Below are 19,261 nucleotides of genomic sequence, written 5' to 3'. Positions count from 1 at the left end.
TACCTATTTGTTTAACAACCAAGGTTAAAGTATCTGTGCTAAGTGACTGAACGAGGAGAACGGTGTATTTAAAATCCAAAGAGTCTTTATGAGAAGAGGTTCCAACGGCTAACAGTAACGTAACCCATAGACGTAATCATGTCGGAGAGCAATGACTCATGGGAGTTTGGTAGGCATTCAGTTGGTGTGGTTAAAACTACAGTCTATGGTTAAAACAAAGAGCATTGAATGGCGAGAGGTGAGAACAACTACTAGTGACTGTAACCGTGCTGGACTACAATGAATCATGGGAAGTTAGCTAGACAGCGCTCATTTTCACTGGACATATCTTGGAATTTAGGCAAATGTAGGGAATCTTAAACTGTGAAAACTGCACCATTTCCCATCTCAGCTTTCCCAAAGTTTGAATCCTTAAATTATTCTTCTTCTTTTCCTTCTTCTTCTTCTTCTTCTTCTTCTTCTTTTTATTACTATTATTATTATTATTATTATTATTATTATTATTATTATTATTATTATTATTATCATTTATTTATTTGTTTATTTATTTATTTATTTATTTATTTATTTATCTATCTATCTATCTATCTATCTATCTATCTATCTATCTATCTATCTATCTATCTATCTATCTATCTATTTATTTATTTTATCTTATTGTTTTTATTATAATTATTTTTTAAATGTTTGCTATCTTGGGTGAAAAATGTCAAAACTTTCATTAAGACTGTAATGAATAAAATTTATAACTGATAAAGGTAAAGTTTAAAGTATAAATAAAGAAATAAAGTTCAATGAAAAAGAAAAAAAATCTAAAGGTGATAGTGTAATTTTTTATGAAATGACATTTCAAACATTTCAAACATGTTTAAAATGCAAATCAATTATTAAATTCCAAAGTCAACTTTATGGATGGAAAATATAATACCCATGTGAAAAGAGAAGATTTTAACAAAATCAATCAATAAATAAACTTTTAGAGAAAAGACATTTGTTTCATACTAAAAAAAGGCACATGTATCGGCCATCTAGTTAGTTTAGGACTTTTTCTGGTAGTTTAAGTTTGAACCAATGTAAGTATTTCTGGTAGAATGTACCTTTTTTTGTGAGGAGCACTTAAATGTTTCAGTTTCTTCGGTAAATAAAAATCTAAATAAAAAAAGGGCATAAATCCCGCGCATGCGCTGTTGCACATTTCATTTGTTGTCAGGCGTACGCAGCGCGGTACTTGAAGGAATCAATGGATGAACACCTAAATCGTTTGTGTTGTTCCACATGCATGAGAAATGATAAAAAACTCGGTTTTGCATTCGCAGAAATACTTGAACATGCAAAATTTTAAGCTTGTCTGACTACTACCGGGCAGGTTGTGGATGATTTGTACGTTAAGCTAACACACCACCGACATGGCACACTGGAGCACCTTCGACAAGGAGACGGAGCAGGAAACCAAGAAGTTGATAAGATGTATCACCGGTGTCGAAGAGGAGGAAGACCAGAATTTTCAGATGGCACTTAAATTTGCCTGGTCCAATTTCAAGTGAGTCACAGATAGGGTCGAAGCTAGCTTATTAGCTGCTAGCACATTAACTGAACGTTAGCCCCAAACAGTGATGCTATTGATGTTTGTTGACAGGTTTCATCGCTACCTGGATGTGGACAGCCATAAAGTCCGACGAAGTATAAGTGGGTAAGTGTGTGCTTATTTTAGTCTGACAACACGCAACAACATGCACCCTTGGTAATGTTTGTATACTTCTACTAGAGCGACCTGGCATGTTATGTTGGCCTTTGTATTAAACGACAGATCCATACGCATGTTGCAGTAATATGATGTGTATAACCTGCTGTGTCTTCCAGGATCTACGAAAAGCTCATGGTTCATTCAGACTTAAGCAAAGCAGATAGCTGGATGAGGCTGACCAACGAGTTCCTGGACTCACCTTTACCTTATACAGATGGGACAAAGGTACCACACAGTTATTGGAGTTTACAGTTAATTTACGTATTAGAGGTGTGTACTTCCCAATAGCAGAACCCTGTCAGAAGGCATTAATATGTTATCAAAATCAGAACAGTTTAATCTTAACTCTTCTTTATTTCCCATTAGACTGATGCACACTACAGCACACTGTCACTGCTGCTCTTCTTGTCGGAGTCCCCCTCAAACTCAGAATTTACTGAGAGACCCAGGGTGAAAGAGACAGGTAAGTAGAGATTTCAGTGTTTGGTTTAGAAACATATGCAAGTTGAAGTTGATCAATATTCCTACATCCTACAATCCTACATCTGCAGTGGAAGAGGACAACTTTGACTGGGCTAGTTATCTGATGGAGGGTGAGGACATAAACACCGGCCCATACCCAGATACCCCTGTGAGTATCATAAGCAGATCTATGCTAGTGGTTATTTTTACATACCTCTTCTGCTATTTAAGATGACTTAAGTGGTTACGGATAATTACGCCTTGGTTTAGAGGTAATTTAAACTTACACACCTGCATCAATGTGTATGAAGTTAAGAGCTGCAAAGAAACAAGATCTCAGCACAAAGATTGAAGTTCCTTGTCTAATTTGGATGGCTTTCTTATATCTTTCTATCTTGCTGTTTTTAGGAATGGTCAGAGGAGGAAAGTGAAGATGAGGACAGCCAGCAGCCCATCAGCAGAGATGACTCTGGTATCCAGTTGGACAGAACACCACAGGAAGACCCTGACAGCAACAACAAGACAGTCCCAGTTACATGGACAGGTGCAACCAGATAACACTGCAAAAAGTGGCTTTCCTTAAAATTCCATGAAAACTACGTAAATATGAAGTAGTGTGAATATGATAAAGGGTAATTACACATTGTTTTGGGTATATAATTAATTCCAGCCCTTGTTTCTTCAGTGGGAGAGCCTGATGCCCGAGCCTGGCTTGAACAGCATGTGGTGACACCGTACTGGGTAGCTCATGCACCACGATTTCCTCACAGTTTACATTTACACTCAAACCTTCTCAATGTGTGGTAAGTCTAGCACAGAAACATTCCACCAGCGTATGTAGCACAATGACTAGAGTGCTGAAAATAAATTTTAAAGATAGATAGTACAAAGGATAAGCATCCAGTGAAGAAACTCGTGCTGTACTGACAGGTCACATCACCTACTACATGCCCCTTGACTTATATATGAAGAAAGATGGAGATACAGGCAGCAAGAGACAGTTACCAGGGAGCCTCTCTTTATGTTGACGTTACTTCAAGCTAGTTCCACAACACTTTGGGGCTGCTCAACAGTGAATCTGAATCTGAGCTCCCATCATACCCACACATAAAAAAGGAGGAAGTGTTAGAGGGTGGGAAAGGCAGAGCTAACAGCCTGCTTTTGCCTGTTTCATACGTGACAGTTTTTGGGTTATTCTCATACTATCAAATCTCTGAATGTGGGTATGCAGAATTAATCCTGTCAAACAGGACTACTGTATTCAATTTTGTCAACCAAGCAAGATTTTATTTCATAAATCTGACTTTTCTTTTACCATATTTGTAATAAAAAATAGTATTTTGCCATGATGTTGTATATTATCATCCCAAATTCAATGAGTTTTACAATACTTCCAAATTAATCCATTTTTTGATTAGTTCTAAATTACGGACAATGATTCAGGTCGGCAAATTCATAAGTTAACTTCTTTCTGGGGTGAACTTTTTCTACATCCTAAATGTCACTTCACTGTGCTTTTTCTCAGGGATCAGCACCTGTACAACACTGACCCTTTGTATCTACCTGAAGAAAAAGCCTTTGTCACAGAGACTCAAGTCATACGGGAGACATTGTGGTAAGTTTCAAAAACTCTGTGGCGTGTAATGGAACATGTTGGATGAACTTGCAAAGAAAATGATCTCCTACTCTATCTTGAATTATTACCATCTTATGTTTTTTTCGGAACCTTAAAGCTTTTCGAGTGTCGTGTAAAAACCTTGATTTTGTGTCCTCTGAAGCTGAGCCGTGCAACTGTTATGTTTCAGGCTTCTCTCTGGGGTGAAGAAACATTTCATTTTCCAACACCATGATGGAAAAGTGTCAGTAAGGAACAATGTGGTGGTCACTCACCTGACCAGTGTGAGTTGAAAATCAGAAAGCTTGGGGGTTTCTTTTAAAATATTGTGTCTGGAGTCTAGTGTTTAAATCAAGCTTTTCTGTCTGTGTGCTGCAGAACTGTCTGCGCTCTGTCCTGGAGCACATCGCTGTGTACGGGCAGGCGGTGTTTAGGCTGCAGAAGTTCATAGATGAGGTGACAGGGTACAGCGCAGAGCCAGGTCCACCAAGCTCCGGGTCTTCTCACGGCTCCAAGAAAGGTTCAGAGCCTCCCTTCAGGACCTACCAGGCTTTTGTGTGGGCGCTCAACAAATACTTCACCACTTTTAAAGAAGAGCTGACTACGATTGAGAGGGAGCTCATATGCAACGGCAAGTAAATGTTGTTTGGGGTCTTATAATGTACACCTTCCATGGGGTATCTTGAAAGATGGAGGTAGACAGGAAGTGTGGAGAGGGGATGGGGAATGGTTGGCTATAAATTTAAACTGTAGAAGTTTTGTAGAAAATTTTCCCTTGAAAGTTTAATCTGAAAGTATCTAATAAATCGTTTTAAGTGTCCACCACAAAGCTTTGATTATTTCTAATACTTGCAGGGGTTTAATGCATCATCTTCTGTTGCAGATGAGACAGTGACTCTCTCTGCAGTTCTGGAGCGACTCAACCCTCACCTGACTCAGATCAAAGTCCTTCACAAAGTTTTCTGCACTGGGGTTGCGGAAGTTCCCCCCGAGACCCCAAATGTTGTGAGGGCCTCTCACCTTCTTAACACTCTTTACAAAGCCATCATTGAGTACGACAGTGCCGGGGAAGCATCGGAGCAAGCAGTAAGATATAAGCAAGCAGTGACTCATAAAGCAGAATAAATTAATTGTCACAAGAAAGAAATCACATGTGCATTGTTTTCTGTTTGCATTCTTCTCTTGCTAGGTGGCTCTGTTGTTTTCTCTATGGACGGAGACAGTCAGACCATATCTAGAGATCGTGGATGAATGGATTGTTCATGGCCACCTCTTTGACCCAGCCAAAGAGTTCATCATCCAGAGGTTTGTAGCAGAGAACATTTTGGTTTCTACACTGTTATGAATTATTCAATAATCAAAGTTTTCCCTGCTCTACTTAGGAACAAGGACGTCCCAGTGAACCACAGGGACTTCTGGTACGCCACCTACACTCTGTACAGCGTTTCTGAAACAGTGGAGAACGAGGAGAAGCTGAATGATGCAGCCAGCGGGAGCTCTGGAGGAGATCAGGGCCCAAACAACAGGCAGCTCACTATGGTGTCTTTCCTAAAACCTGTGCTTAAGCAGATCATCATGGCTGGGAAGTCAATGCAGCTGCTGAAAAATCTGGACTGGAAAGAGACTGAACGGTCTGACAGATCCTCCAGAGGTCAGTGTTTGCCACTCTGTGTCCGTTTGGCAAGCCCTGTAATGTTTTCACTCTAATGTGTATTACTTTTGTTCAAAGCCATGCTGGATGCTTCTTTGTCCAGTCTATGCCTTCTTACAATCCCTCTGGTCCTTTTCTTATTACATTAAACCAGAGGAGAAGACACATTTTTAAAACAAGGTAAAGAGAATATTGGTATTCCAACAACTGTTAAGGTCAGCCTTATTTATTTTATGATACTTTATTCTCCACAATACTCTTAAAACCAACAAGGAAATAAGGAAATAGATGATACATACCCAGCAAAATAATCAACCTTTCTGAAAAATGAAAATCTGAAATAACATGTCAACATTTGACAAGAATCTATATTTTTATGTTTATTTACATTTTACCAAAAAGTCTCCTCTAGTTTTGAATATTTGGGGTAAAAGCACACAGTTCCTTTGACTTGTTGCACTTTGACTTTTTTACATTTACTGTATCATTTTAAGAAATTTGTAGTCCAACTGTAAGTTTTGTGGATCATGGACTAATTTCTTTCTTCTCTGAGAATTGGGAAAGGGCTTGTGTTTAGGGATGGGTACCTTTCACATTTGATATGATACGGTACCGATGCCTGGTACCTGGTTCTTGGTATCATTACTCAATGGTACCAATTTTCAGTACTTTTTTGTGTTTATGTGGTAAAAAATATCAATTTGTTCAATAATAAAATGTCTTTTTTTTTTTTTTCAATTTACTCCCTGACACTCCCTCACAGTCACAAGGATGCATTTAGGTGCCTAAACATGGTACCTTTTGATTTTACGTGAATCGGTACCCGGTACTTGTGACAGAACTCAGTTGGTACCTATAAAAGTACCTAATTCGGTACCAATCCCAACTTGTATTGTTGACGTATGTTGTAACTTGCCTGATGATGGTTTAATTACAGTTTATTTATCTAACCAAGCAGTGTTGATTTAATCACTAATGTTGTGTGACCTTTCATCTGTGTTAATCAGACGCAGAGAGGAAGAGTTTGTACACGCTGTTTCTGGAGTCGGTGCAGTCACGCCTCAGCAGCCAGGAGGAGTCGCCCACAGACACAGTAACTGAACAGCAGGCCACTCAAAGAAGCCTCATTAAGATGCAGTCCATCATCGCACAGCACTTGGAGATTGAGGACGTCCACGATCCTTTGTTGGCTATCAACTTTGCCAGGTAAGCAGCAACCAGCTGCAGTCACATGATAAATATCTCTTCAGCTGTTCAGCCCCTGAAATGGAAAGTCCCGTAAATTAAAATGAAAAAAAGTGGGTACAAAAACATGTTTTTAATCCATAACTGTTATCCTATCAGATATAAAGCTCAGGGATGTCTTTGTATTATACATTTATAATCTCCCAAATAGTCTAGAGGCAACTGGATGTTGAAGAGATTTAAATTTTTGTTATTGCAGATTTGGGTCAGTGAGGCAAGACTCGGACTACAGGAGTTTTAAAGTCTGAAACAACATAAAGATCAGAGAGCATTGCACGCACATTGAGAAACTTTACAAATGTTATTTTTAATCCTTTACAAGCACACCATACAGAACATGAGAATAATGCCCCATCAATCAGTGAAGCACATTATTAGATTGATATCAAGTGATTTCATGCAATCTCATTGACCCCCTGCATGTACCCACCTGAGTACAATGTTGGGGAAATTTCAGTAGTGTAGTGCTCCAGGGAAAAGAGTTTCTGTTATATATTGACGATACCTGTTGGGAAGTGAAAAACTGGATTAGCATAAAACACACCAGCTGTGAGACCTGAAGTTGTGTCCCGTGTCCCCTCTCAGGCTGTATTTGGAGCAGACTGATTTCCACGAGCGTTTCTCTGGAGGTGATTTCATCGTGGACCGATCATCTCAGTCCGTCACTTGCCAAACGTTTGAGCTCACCCTGCGCTCCTGCCTTTACCCACACATCGAGAGGAGGTACATTGAGTGCTGCGGGAACCTGATGAAGACTCTAAAGAAAGACTACAAGTAAGAATCACTCTTGAATGTCTGTTAGTTATCATTTAGCTATTTTCTCCCTGCACATAGAGATTTGAATTCCTTCCTGTGTCTCAACAGGCTGCTAGAATACCTCCAAGCCATGAGGAACTACTTCCTGCTGGAGGCTGGAGACACCATGTATGATTTTTACACAGCCATCTTTGACAAAGTACAGGAGAAGGAGAGCTGGCAGCAGCCGTCTTTTCTTAACGTGCAGCTCCAGGAGGCTGTGGGACAGCGCTACCCTGAGGACAGCAGCAGGTAAAACATAGATTTGATACTAAATATGCTAATTAAAGACACCTTTAGGATTACTGGAAAAAATATTTGTATTTGAATCATTGAAAGTTTATATTTTCTCCATGTGTAAATTTATAAAGGTTGTCAGTTTTCTTGGAGAACATGGACCCTGCCAGGAAAAAACATCCTGTAAATAATCTAGAAGTTCTAACTCTGAGTTACAAGGTAAGCAATGAAAATCATGTTTTGGGTTTTTTTCTTTTTTTTCTTTTATTCATTTTAAAGTTGTTGTTTATTTGTTTCCCCCTCAAAGGTTCCCTGGCCAGTTGACATCGTGATCAGCTCTGAGTGTCAGAAGATCTACAACCAGGTGTTTCTCCTCCTGCTGCAGATCAAATGGGCTAAATACAGTTTGGACACACTTCGCTTCAGCGGTAGGAGATATGGTGATACTTCAAAGTTTAAACCAACCAATACAGATTCAGCATGCAGTCCATGGACAAACTGTGCATTTAATGGACAACCCTGAAAAAAAAATAGTTAGAAGAACCGAATTAGAAAGAAAACCTAATTTAACACTAAGATAAGACAGTCAAGCCATCAGGAAGGAAACAGTTCAGTTTCTTGGGGCTGCATTGCAAATTTCCTTCATCCAAAAATGTGTTTGACCATGATCCTCAACCCTAGACAAAATCACCACTTCATTTGTGTCATGTTATTTGTAAACTCAATGATTGTTTATGTTCCGTACAGATTTAACAGCTGTCACAAAGAAGCTGGACAGTGCTGTGGCTGAAGAAGTAAAAGTCAAGGAGCCAATAAATCAGCAGATCCATCGGATGTGTCTGCTGAGAGTCAAACTGATGCACTTTGTCAACAGCCTTCACAACTACATCACAACCAGGGTGAGGCATAACAGAAGATATCCTCTCTCTTTATACTCATGGTTGTGAAAAAAAAACTACACAGTCACAGAGATGAGCCAGGTTTATTTATTTGCACAGCACATTTCATCCACTAAGACAACTCACCATGCCTTACATGAATAAAAAAGACATACAGAATTGGATTTTGGTGTTAATATTTTAATCAAGAGTTGAGTTTTTCATATTTAAAAGTGTCTCCTGTAAAATGGCAAATCTAAATACTTGTGAAAACCAGTATCCCCAATTCAATGTCCAGCTGTCTATATGCCTAATTGTTCTTGGGCAAGACACTAAATGGGCAACCCCTAAATGCCCCTGATGACTGTGCTATTGGTGTGTGAATGACACAAGGCACTACTGATTTGCGCTTTACTTAGCAACTTCTTTCATTAATGTACAGTAGTGTGAATGAGTGAGTGATACATGTAATTTAATGTGTTTTGAGAGCTCAGAGAACCAGGGAAGAAATAGACTTTAAGCAATACCTTAAGGTGCATCAGGGATAGTTTGATGTTCAAGCTTTAGTACATGTGCTTTTTAAAAGTAAGAATCAGATTTGGAAGTTATAAAATGTATTTAATCAAAAAAAAAAATCTTGTATGCATTTTTTAACTTGTGTGTTTGTAGATTCTGCACAGTACGGGACTGGAGTTCCAGCACCAGGTCCAGGAAGCTAAGGACCTGGACCAGCTGATAAAGATCCATTACAAATACCTGGCAACCATACACGACCGCTGTCTGCTGAGGGAGAAGGTATACTACACTTCATGTAGTCTCTGTGAAGTCTCTGTGATCTCTGTGGTCAGTTTAAGTAGAAATATATAAAAGCCTTGAGTTTAGCAAAGAGGAGGTGAAGCAGCAAATGTAACGAGGCCAGAAAAAAAACAAGTTACCAGCTAACAGAGTTATGAAGTTACAAAATTCAAACTTAAAATAAGACCTGAAACTAGTCATTAAAGTAGTAATGTGTACAACCAGAGCTCATGACACATGCCCCCTGCTGGCCTTCGAAAAGAATGCAGGTTTAATGTATTTCACACAATGTAAACCTTTCTTCTAAACAGTGTCTGTTTAAAAGCAACGTATTCATAAGACTTTATTCATCAGCTGTTGATCGTTGTTTTGTCGTGTTTTCTCAGGTCAGTTTTGTGAAGGAAGCAATAATGAAGGTTCTCAATCTCGTCCTCATCTTCTCTGACCGATGGCAGGCCGGATTTGGAGCCTGGAAGTAAGAGCTTTGATTTTAAACTGGATAGGAATTAAATCCAAGCTGTAACATGCACATTTGTCTAACAATACCTGTTAGGGGTCTTCACCTTCTTGGTGACTTATTTCAAAGTTAACAAAGTGTTGACATTTACTTTGTCTCAGAACCGCTAATCTTAAAGTCTGTGCTACTGTAGCTTATTGTGTTTGTATCTCCCTCTTTTAGGATTGAGTCAATCGATAAGATGGAATCAGATTTTAAGAACTGTCACATGTTCTTAGTGACAATACTGAATAAGGCTGTGTGTCGAGGCTCTTTCCCTCACTGTAAGTATAACAGTCCTGTTTTTTCTTCAAACTACATGTACTTTTTGGTGATTCAACTAAACTAAATTATCAGGAAATAATCACTGACAAGGTGTTTGTTGTTCTTCCTCCTGGCACAGTGGAGTCTCTGGCCCTGTCCCTGATGGCGGGGTTCGAGCAGTGCTGAGGATGCATGTGCCTGTTTTGAAGTGATGGACTGAACTCCTCTGTTTGCTTCTCCGTCTGTCCTCTGACTGCTCTCATTGTCTGCGATAATGTGCACCGTCTGATGTCACTCGGTGCTCTGGCTGTTCAGATGGGATGATGGAGGATTGTCTCTGTCTGATGGTTTAGAGCCACAGTCACAAAACCTACTTATGAACATACATAAGAGTCTTTGTTCATAACAGTGTACATTTCTGTAAATTGTGTTTTCTATGAGCCGTTTGCTGATTGTTAATAATGTGTATATGTTAAGCACAAATAATCTCGCACAACTCTAAACACAGAGGTAATGTTATGTTGCTTCATGTGCCATTGCTTTGTAATAAAAGTTTAATAATTTTGCTGCGTCCTCATGTGAACACCTTGTTTTGGTTTCAGTAAATAGTATTAGTCATTGTGCTAAGAGCTCTTTTAAGAAAAAATACAGTTAAAAAGGCTGGAATTACTGTTTAGGCCTCTGTGTGACCTACAAAAGCAAAACAGTCCATTAAGAACAAGATTAATAACTTATAATTTAAGTTTTTATTTGTAGCTGTACACACGGCATGCTGAGCACACGGCCAAATCAGACTTATTTTTTTTTATTTACCATGACAGTGATTGACAGAGAATGGTGTGTTACAGTGGAAAACAATGCATGAACATATTAACACTTGATAAACACTTGTTCTCTAATTACAGACCTATTTCTCTGTTATCACAATTCTCAAAAATTCTAGAAAAAATATTTTTCAAAAAGCTTAATGACTTCATCTCAAAACACAACATACTTTGTGGACAACAATATAGGTTCAGGATCAACAGAATCACCTCACATGCACTCACAGACTTTATAGAACAAATTACAAATGCTACTGATAGATGTTAATATACAGTAGGAATATTTCTTGATTTACAGAACGCATTTGACACTATTGATCACAAAATATTACTGTCCAAACTCCAGGAATACGGCATTCGTGGACTGGCGAATGATTGGCTGACCAGCTACCTGGAGGACAGACATCAATTTGTCCACATTAACAACCATAACTCAACTCTGTTAAAAGTTACATGTGGGGTGCCCCAGGGTTCAGTCCTGGGACCATTGTTCATTCTGTATATCAATGATTTATGTTTGGTTTCCAGCTCACTCAAGTGTATTTTATTTGCTGATGACACAACAATCTTTTGTAGTGGAAAACACCTCAAACAGCTTCTGGATACTGTGGAGAGTGGACTTCAGACACTCAAAAAATGGTTGACGGCAACAAATTATCACTTCACCTTCGGAAAACGGAATGCATTATTTTTGGAAACAGGGCAATAGATCCTAACTACAATGTCAAAGTAACTGATGTCAAAATTGAAACTGTGTGAATTTTTTTTTAGGTATTTTAATTGGTAACAAATTAAATTGGAAATGTCACACAAATCATGTCTCAGCTAAAATTCCCAGAATCATCTCAATCCTGTATAAAGCTCAAGATATTCTAAACCAGAATTCTTTGTACATGCTGTATTATTCACTCATTGTCCCATACATGACATACTGTGTAGAGGTCTGGGGAAATACTTATAAAACAAAACCCCACACTATTTTCTGTTACAAAAAAAAAGCCATACGAATCATAAGTTAAAAAAAATCTTATCATGAATCAACCGGTCCCTTTTTCTTGCAATTCAGTACACTAAAATTTACAGACCTAGTTGATTACATCACAATACAAACAATGTATAAAGCAAAAACTGGTCAATTGCCTCAAAGTATTTAGAAGCTGTTTATAATGAGAGACTATCACTTTAGTCTGAGGGGTACATTCATTTTTCAAAAACCAAAGATACAAACATACCAAATTGCATTGTTGTTTAAAGGAGTTGATTTATGGAATTCCTCATCTGAAGAAATAAAAACTTGTAGTACATTTAAAACGCTAAAAAGACTTTACAAAAGCCATATCATTCAAAAATACGCATTGGAAATATTTCTAGTTGATGTTGCTCCTCATCTTTATTTCTTTTTTTTTTGTTGTTGCTTTAAGTGATTTATTTTTATTTTTATTTTTATTTTTTGCAGTGGGTTGGGAGGGAATGAGTTAATTTATTTGTTACGTTTTTATTCGCTTTGACGTATTTTAAGTTTTTTATTGCTGTTAATGTAGTTTAAAAGCACAGTAAAAGTACAGAAAAACGGGAGAGGCATTTGAAAAAAGGTTTAATTAAAACATAATCAGAATTTTATCCCAGCTTATAGTTCATTTCTAGCCCCCAATATAACCCAATGCTAAACGTGTAGTAATTTGTAATGTTCTTGAAGGAAAAAGGGAAATACAGTGATAGTTTTTTTTTTCTATATTGTCAGACAATTTTAATTTTTGAGTTTTTTTTTTTTTTTTTTTTTTTCATTTTTCAAACCTAATTTTACAATAAACTAACTTACACTTCTTTTGAGGGGAGAAAACGTCATTAGATATTCGGTAAGGCTTGTGTGGCTTGTGTTAGAAGGGGAGGGTGTTTTAGCACCTCTCACCCTCCTCATACCTGGGGGCAGGCTCTCTGTGCATTCCTCTGCCCTCACCTTCATTCCCCGTCCTGCCCGCTAGTGGAGGAGGGAGAGCACCGCAGCTGTGAGCCGAGTTTCCTGCTGAGTTTCCCTGTTTGAGGGACAGGAACTCCCTGCTCGGCTTCTCTCCCCCGCCCATGATAATAACACCAACGGAGAAGAGATTCCTCCGGCCGACGACAGAGGAAAAAACTCGACTGAAGACTTCTAAAAGTGGACTTTGGGAGGGCGTACATTCCGGTGAAATGGCGCTGTGCTAGTCCGGTTCACACACGCACAAGTTTTCCTTATTAACCGACATCAACTCCGGTGAGTAGAAACGACTGTTCGCTGACTTAGTTTCACTGTGAGCGTGTATTTCCAGCTAACACACGGTAGGGAGAAAAGTTGAGCACATTTACGTCGGGTGTCGCCGTGTTCACTCTGCTTTTGTTGAAGTTAACCGTTAAAAATGTTCACTTTTTGAAACGAAGTTATTAACCGGGGGAGGTTAACAGCTTGTTGCAGCCCAAAGCCACTTTCCTGGCTCACAGGCCCGAGCTGTGACTAATCTCAGGCCACGGCAAAGAGCAGGGATACTGCCATTACCTCAGCTACATGTTCGGGCACCGTCTCTCTGTCTAGAATCTAACTTTAAGACATTTAAACTTTGTTTTTAGAAAACCTCTCGTTAATTTTAAAATGTAGTGTAGAGTTTTATGCCCGCCAGGTGTGACAGTCGCTGCAGAATAGAAGTTAGCAAAGGACAGTCATGCTCTTTGATTGGGTTCATTTGCTGTCATGTTGGAAACGGGTGAATCCCTTTCATTTTCTCTCCTGTTTGCTCCTTTGGGAAGTAATGCAGGACAGTTGTTGTGTTCAGGAACCTCACTGTATTCCCCACCCTCCTGGTGTTGCGTTCACAGAACTCACTGTAAAACATGTACCATACATTTTTGGAAGAGAAACTTTAAAGCTCATGTGAATACATTTTAATAGGTTATAAAACTGACTGATTTGAACTATGATACATCTTTATGGCTTTAAGAGCAGAAAAAATGTAAAGATTAAGTTATTCCTCTTAGGGTTTTTTTTATGACTGAAATCAGCTGCAGGGGGTAGATTTAAGACGAAGTGATAAACTGGACACCAGCAACGCGTTTCAAACATTTTTTGAGGCAAATGCTTACTGACTGATTTAACCATTAAAAGAAGATTGGATACAGTATGTTTTATAAATAAATCAGTTTTACTTGTGCAGGAAATCTGCAGAGATAAGAGGTGCTTTTTTGCCACTGGGGGCACCATTGTTGACACAAAGTGAAAGTTCCTTACAGGAGTTTTAATTTCAAAACATCAATATAGGTTTACAAGGGTGGACTAGGAAGGAGTTATGCCATAGTGACAAAACTTGGCATGCATTAAATCCAACATCTTCTGACACCTACGGCATGGTTTACTTTTTAAAACGGTTGATGTTTTCTTAGGTTGTTGCTGTGGCAGGATGTCCAGACCTTGGGTCATCTTCAAGGCTCTCTCTACCCCTCTTGAATTCAGTTGCCCACTTTTCCATGGTTGATAAAGCTGCAGCATCATCCTCCAATGTAGCTGTAACAGTTGTAACAGTTGTTTTGTTTGAAGAAGACATGGCCTTGAGATACTTTGGTTTTGTTAAAGCTCCTGTCAAGGATCAACAGACTGGCAAAATGTTTTTAGTAACTTTGCTCTCACAATAAGTCCATGGGCATCATCAGCTGGATTCATGTCCTGATACCATCTGTTATGAAGAGAGAAACAGTTATCCACTTGATTTATTGCTGAAAATACTCTGTCATCTTTTACTTGTGTGGATTTGGAGTGCACAAATAGTGAAAGGAAGGAAGGAAGGAAGGAGGTGATGATGAGGCAAGGAGATACTATTAGTTAAACCACGTCTCTTGAATTTGTGAGTTGTTTTTTTTTCACTTGTGGTGCAGTTTCTTCAGATAAACACTAAACATAATGAACAACAACACGCCAAGTGACTGATACATCAAGTTAAAGGCAGCTGTAAAGGCTAAATGGGACATCCACATTTCCCACTTTTATCCTGTATTTCTCAACTTGACATAATGCTCTTATGGAGGCTTGGAGTGCAGTGTTTGCAAATCCAACTTACTGTGCTTTTGTAGTTGTTTCAAAGGCTCCTTGTTTTCTACTGAGAAGCTTTGAGTCAGAATGAGAAATTTCTCTGGTGTGCGATGCTTTTCAGATTTTGGGCTCTAATTTCATAGACCAGGCACAAGCGCAGGCACACCTGCCCTGCGCCAGCCTTCGCGGCGCGGACAGGGTGTGACCGGCGCACTTTGCAAGTTTCCTGCAGAGCCAAGAGTGGCGCAGTCAAGGCACAGAGGAGCACGTCCACGCCTCCCTCCGCACAAATGGCAGAGAGGGAGGAGAAAAGCCGTGAGTGGGTTTAACACAGCCGAGCGCTGTTTTCACCAATCAAATGAGCGCCTCTCCTCGCCTTTAAATGCCCTGCGGCCGAGGCGCAGCCTCTGATTGGTCTGAGTGATCCTCAGCACCGAGGAAACAGTGCTGGTAGTGGAGACGGTCAGAGCCGCTGTCCCTGCAGCAGGAGAATGGACAGCGGGGCGCAGCGGAGGACACGAAGCGCGTCACTGTGTGGGCCAGCTCCCAGGACAGATATAATCTGTTCCTTTGTCATTAAAAGGAGTACAAAATTAAGAGACAGTTACACAACTGGCTTATCCATTCAGAATACTTTTGATCCACCTGCACTCCTGGTTTGTCATCGCCAAGCAGAGCCTTTGGTGATATACTGTATACTCTCCCAGTGTCTCCACCTCATCCTCCTTACAATAATGTACTCCATCTTTTTAGATCACGTTAAAAATAAAGACCAAAACAGAGAAATATGGGAAATCACGGATAAATCCTGAGTGACAAACATTTATTTGTCTCTTTTTTCTTCGTCTTTTCTCTCCCTCTTTTCTTTGAATTAAATGAAATGAGAGAACCAGATATACTCCGTATCAGATGTTAAGGCTGTTTATTGTTTAATTGTAAGATGTGCATCAAACTTCCAGCTGCCGTCAGGTTAACTTTCCAGTATGACAAACGGTTTTAATCTGACATCAGATGTGACGGGACAGTTAATATAGATACAAATGTATATGCTGGTTCAGACGGTTACATTAAATAGTGATTGCTGTGATTGTTTATTGCATTAAAATGTGCCTGACACTCTGGAAACCTGCCTCTGAGGCTTTATTGACATGTGCGCACATGTGCGCCTGTCACCAAATTACAGCTGCGTGGGGTGCGCTCTGCTTTGTGCTGAGGGTAGACCAGGTTGGAGCTGGCGAGCTTTCAGCGCACTTTTTTGGCACGAAATTGTCACTGAGCCAACATGAATCTGCTGACACCTCCCCCTGGTGCGCTGTCAACTCCCCCTGGTGCGCAGCCACACCCATCTCTGCGCAGACGGTCTACCAAATTGTCAAATTGGTAGTGCACGGTGATGTGCCGCATGAAATTAGCACTGCGTGTGCATCATAGCAAAAATACACAGGCTGTCTTAGCTTTGAACAAAACAAAGAAATTGACTGAGTTAATCAGATCCTGATTTCTCAAATGCATTTTTTCAGCTAGATTCCTCCAAAGTTACTTTGTGGTTTTGTTGTGTCCCAGGCATACCAGAAAACTTGTGCTGGGTTCAGTGAAGGACTATATCAACCTTCAGATGAACAGTGGATGCATGCAGCCATGTCTTAGACAACAGTTCATTAAAGCTCTCATTGAGGATAAAATTGGGTTTCATTTTAACATCTTGTTTGTGGGTTCGTGAACATTCTCTTCTCTTTCACTAAAACTCTTTACACCCTGAAAATTCTTTTGTCTGATCGTGGCTCTGCAGCTTTTGTGTGTACAGCGGTCTGAGGCTAAATCCTGACTGCAACAGGAGTGATTTTATCATTATTCTTATAAATGAGTTTGGGTTTATGTGTGTCACATGCTGCTGTGTATTGTTAGAGAGTTTGGTGCATGCATTGCTGTGTTTTTTAAAAAATGAAGAAAAGTTAACCATCAGAAGAAGTTGTTTGCAAAAATCTCTGAAGTGAAACTGATTTACTTAAGGTTTGTCCTGATACGTGGTAGCTGTGATACACAGTACAATAAGAATAAGGGTGTTTCCGCATCTCAGTCTAAAGGCCCATCTACAGCTTCGATCACAGTGCGTGTTAAAATGATACTACCCTCTTCACATGCTCTGCAGGGCATCAACTGTTGGTGTTGCATCTGTTTCTCACCTACGTGGAATATAGCAGCTTCCTTTCCATCCTGAGCTGTTGAGTCTTCTATAAATGTGTGATCTGCTCATATTTGTGTCAGCAGAGTTTGCATCCCTGCTAAAAGCTTCAGCACCTCTGTCAGCTATGACAACACAGATAGTGCAATGCTGAAAAAACAAACTCACACTTTACTTTCTTCTGCTGCTGTTTGTACATAGTTACCTGCCTAAATATCAGTGCACCCAAACAAAACAAAACAAAAACATATGTACATTTGCAGTGGTCTCTAGCCATGCATGTAACACCCTTTACATCCGTGTGTGTGCATGTGGTTTTTGTGGGTGTGAATAGAACTTAAGGAGATTTACCAGTGATAACCTTTCAATGAAACCAAACCATGTTGTTGTCTTTGCCTTAAACTAGATTGAAGGTGTAAAATGAAGGGATTAACTTTTCACGTTTTTGACATTTTACAAAATAGAAAAGGCCTCAGTAAGTAATATATATTTAACTAGAGATTGGCATTTCAAGCAGAAGCACTATTTGATATTGGCTGGTAACTATTTGAAAAATTATTGGAAGACCCCCACCCTGAACACCTCCACCACCTACCCACATACACACCCCCATACACATACTCTCCAACATTAGACTCTGACAAAGAGGGAAAAGGCCTTTTCTTGCTCTGCCCGTTGATTATCAAACTTGTTTCTTGGGGTGACAAAGCTTGTCACTGACTGTCGCTCTGTGAACAGTGCCCCACTTTCTGCTGCATGCCTTGCTCTCACATGGCATGCATAACTGTTGTCAGTTGTTGATATGCTAGCCTAACCTTGGAGAGTTTGAGTTGCACCTTATTTTTGTTTATTTTCTTGAAGGAGCACACTTCCCAATCCATTATTGAGCCTCTCCTTATTCTTGTTTAGGCTGTAAAACCCAGCAACTTGTTACCTCTTAGCCTGGCTCCATTCGTTGTTTGTTTGTTCCAGTCAAGTTAGATACGGTCTAGTTTGGACATGGTTAGTTTTATTTTGAAAGTCACTGATTGGTTTTAGGTACTTTCCATGCACAACTTCCTGCCCCGCTAAATCTGCTTTTTTGGGGGGAAATTAGGGTGTAGTTTTTTTTTTCCCATTTAAATGGAAAAACAGACCAGTGCTTATGAGAACGCTGTACTCTGGCAACAGTGGAGGAGAATTCCAGATTGCTGTGTTCCAGAATACCGTTAGAGGCCAGACTGAAGCGTTTCAGACAGAGGCCAAGATGAAGGTTCATATATATAACAACTTGAGGCTTCGTCCACATATTTAGTAGCAGTACCAACAACATTAATCCTGCACTTTACCCTAGAGCAGGGATGTCAAACTCGTGCCATGGAGGGCCAAGAGGCTACAGGTTTTCCTGATTCCTGGTTTCACTGATTAATCCCTGCTCTCTGCTTGAAGGTGAGGTAGTCAGTGGAATCAGCTGGTGGAGTTCTTGGTTGGAAAGAAAACCTGCAGCCTCTTGGCCCTCCATGGCACGAGTTTGACATCCCTGCCCTAGAGGAAACTTTGGATTCTGAACAATTGTATCATCACAGAGTCACTTTATCCTGACATTAATGTATTAGTTGTCCATGTATCAGGTCATATTGTATTGTATCAGTGTCTTATTGCATAAATTTTATCCCATTATATCCTACTGTCATGTTTATAAACCATGTTATAAATGGACTTAATGTCTCTGACGTCATCCATTTGTTTCTGATACCGAGTTTTGAAGCCTATCGTGGCGGAGTACCATCTTAGAATACTGAACTTAACCTACCTTTGTTTGAGTTAGGATGAGGTAGAGAGTCGCGACTTTGGCCTATTGATGGACAGCTACTGTGTGCACGCCTGTAAGTCCAGACAGCTGTGCCCTTATATGAACAAAGCTTGTACATTTGATAACTCTGAAAACAGCAAGTGTTGAAAAATTCATCCAGTTTACAATGTAAGTTGAATAGAATTTAGCTCTTCTTTGAGCCAGGCTTTCAACATTTTGATTTTTAATTT

General features: G+C 39.6%; 2 protein-coding genes across 2 annotated transcripts in view; both read left to right on the top strand.

Annotated features, from left to right (window-relative positions):
- The first annotated feature begins 1,171 nt into the window (after positions 1-1,171).
- On the top strand, positions 1,172-10,770 carry tubgcp5 (tubulin gamma complex component 5). Its single transcript, XM_074668799.1, has 23 exons — positions 1,172-1,540; positions 1,637-1,690; positions 1,861-1,969; positions 2,111-2,207; positions 2,296-2,375; positions 2,615-2,750; positions 2,892-3,009; positions 3,732-3,821; positions 4,012-4,105; positions 4,200-4,452; positions 4,705-4,907; positions 5,011-5,126; positions 5,204-5,472; positions 6,480-6,678; positions 7,303-7,491; positions 7,582-7,764; positions 7,884-7,968; positions 8,057-8,177; positions 8,497-8,648; positions 9,297-9,422; positions 9,809-9,897; positions 10,102-10,202; positions 10,322-10,770. The coding sequence occupies exons 1-23, from the start codon at positions 1,407-1,409 to the stop codon at positions 10,366-10,368; spliced, it is 3,045 nt and encodes a 1,014-aa protein (XP_074524900.1). The 5' UTR covers positions 1,172-1,406; the 3' UTR covers positions 10,369-10,770.
- A 2,140-nt stretch (positions 10,771-12,910) lies between these two features.
- Positions 12,911-19,261, top strand: part of cyfip1 (cytoplasmic FMR1 interacting protein 1) — a 43,478-nt gene continuing 37,127 nt past the window's right edge. The window contains exon 1 of the mRNA XM_074667775.1: positions 12,911-13,257. The gene's annotated coding sequence lies outside the window, so the exon portion shown is untranslated. The remainder of the gene's footprint in view (positions 13,258-19,261) is intronic.

The sequence above is a fragment of the Halichoeres trimaculatus genome, unplaced genomic scaffold, assembly GCF_033239565.1.
Source record: "Halichoeres trimaculatus isolate MK-OKI-2021-1 unplaced genomic scaffold, fHalTri1.1 fHalTri1_scaffold_4, whole genome shotgun sequence".
In the NCBI taxonomy this organism is placed as follows: Eukaryota; Metazoa; Chordata; class Actinopteri; order Labriformes; family Labridae; genus Halichoeres; species Halichoeres trimaculatus.
The sequence above is the reverse complement of the archived record's forward strand: the minus strand, read 5'-3'. Positions and strand labels throughout refer to the sequence as shown.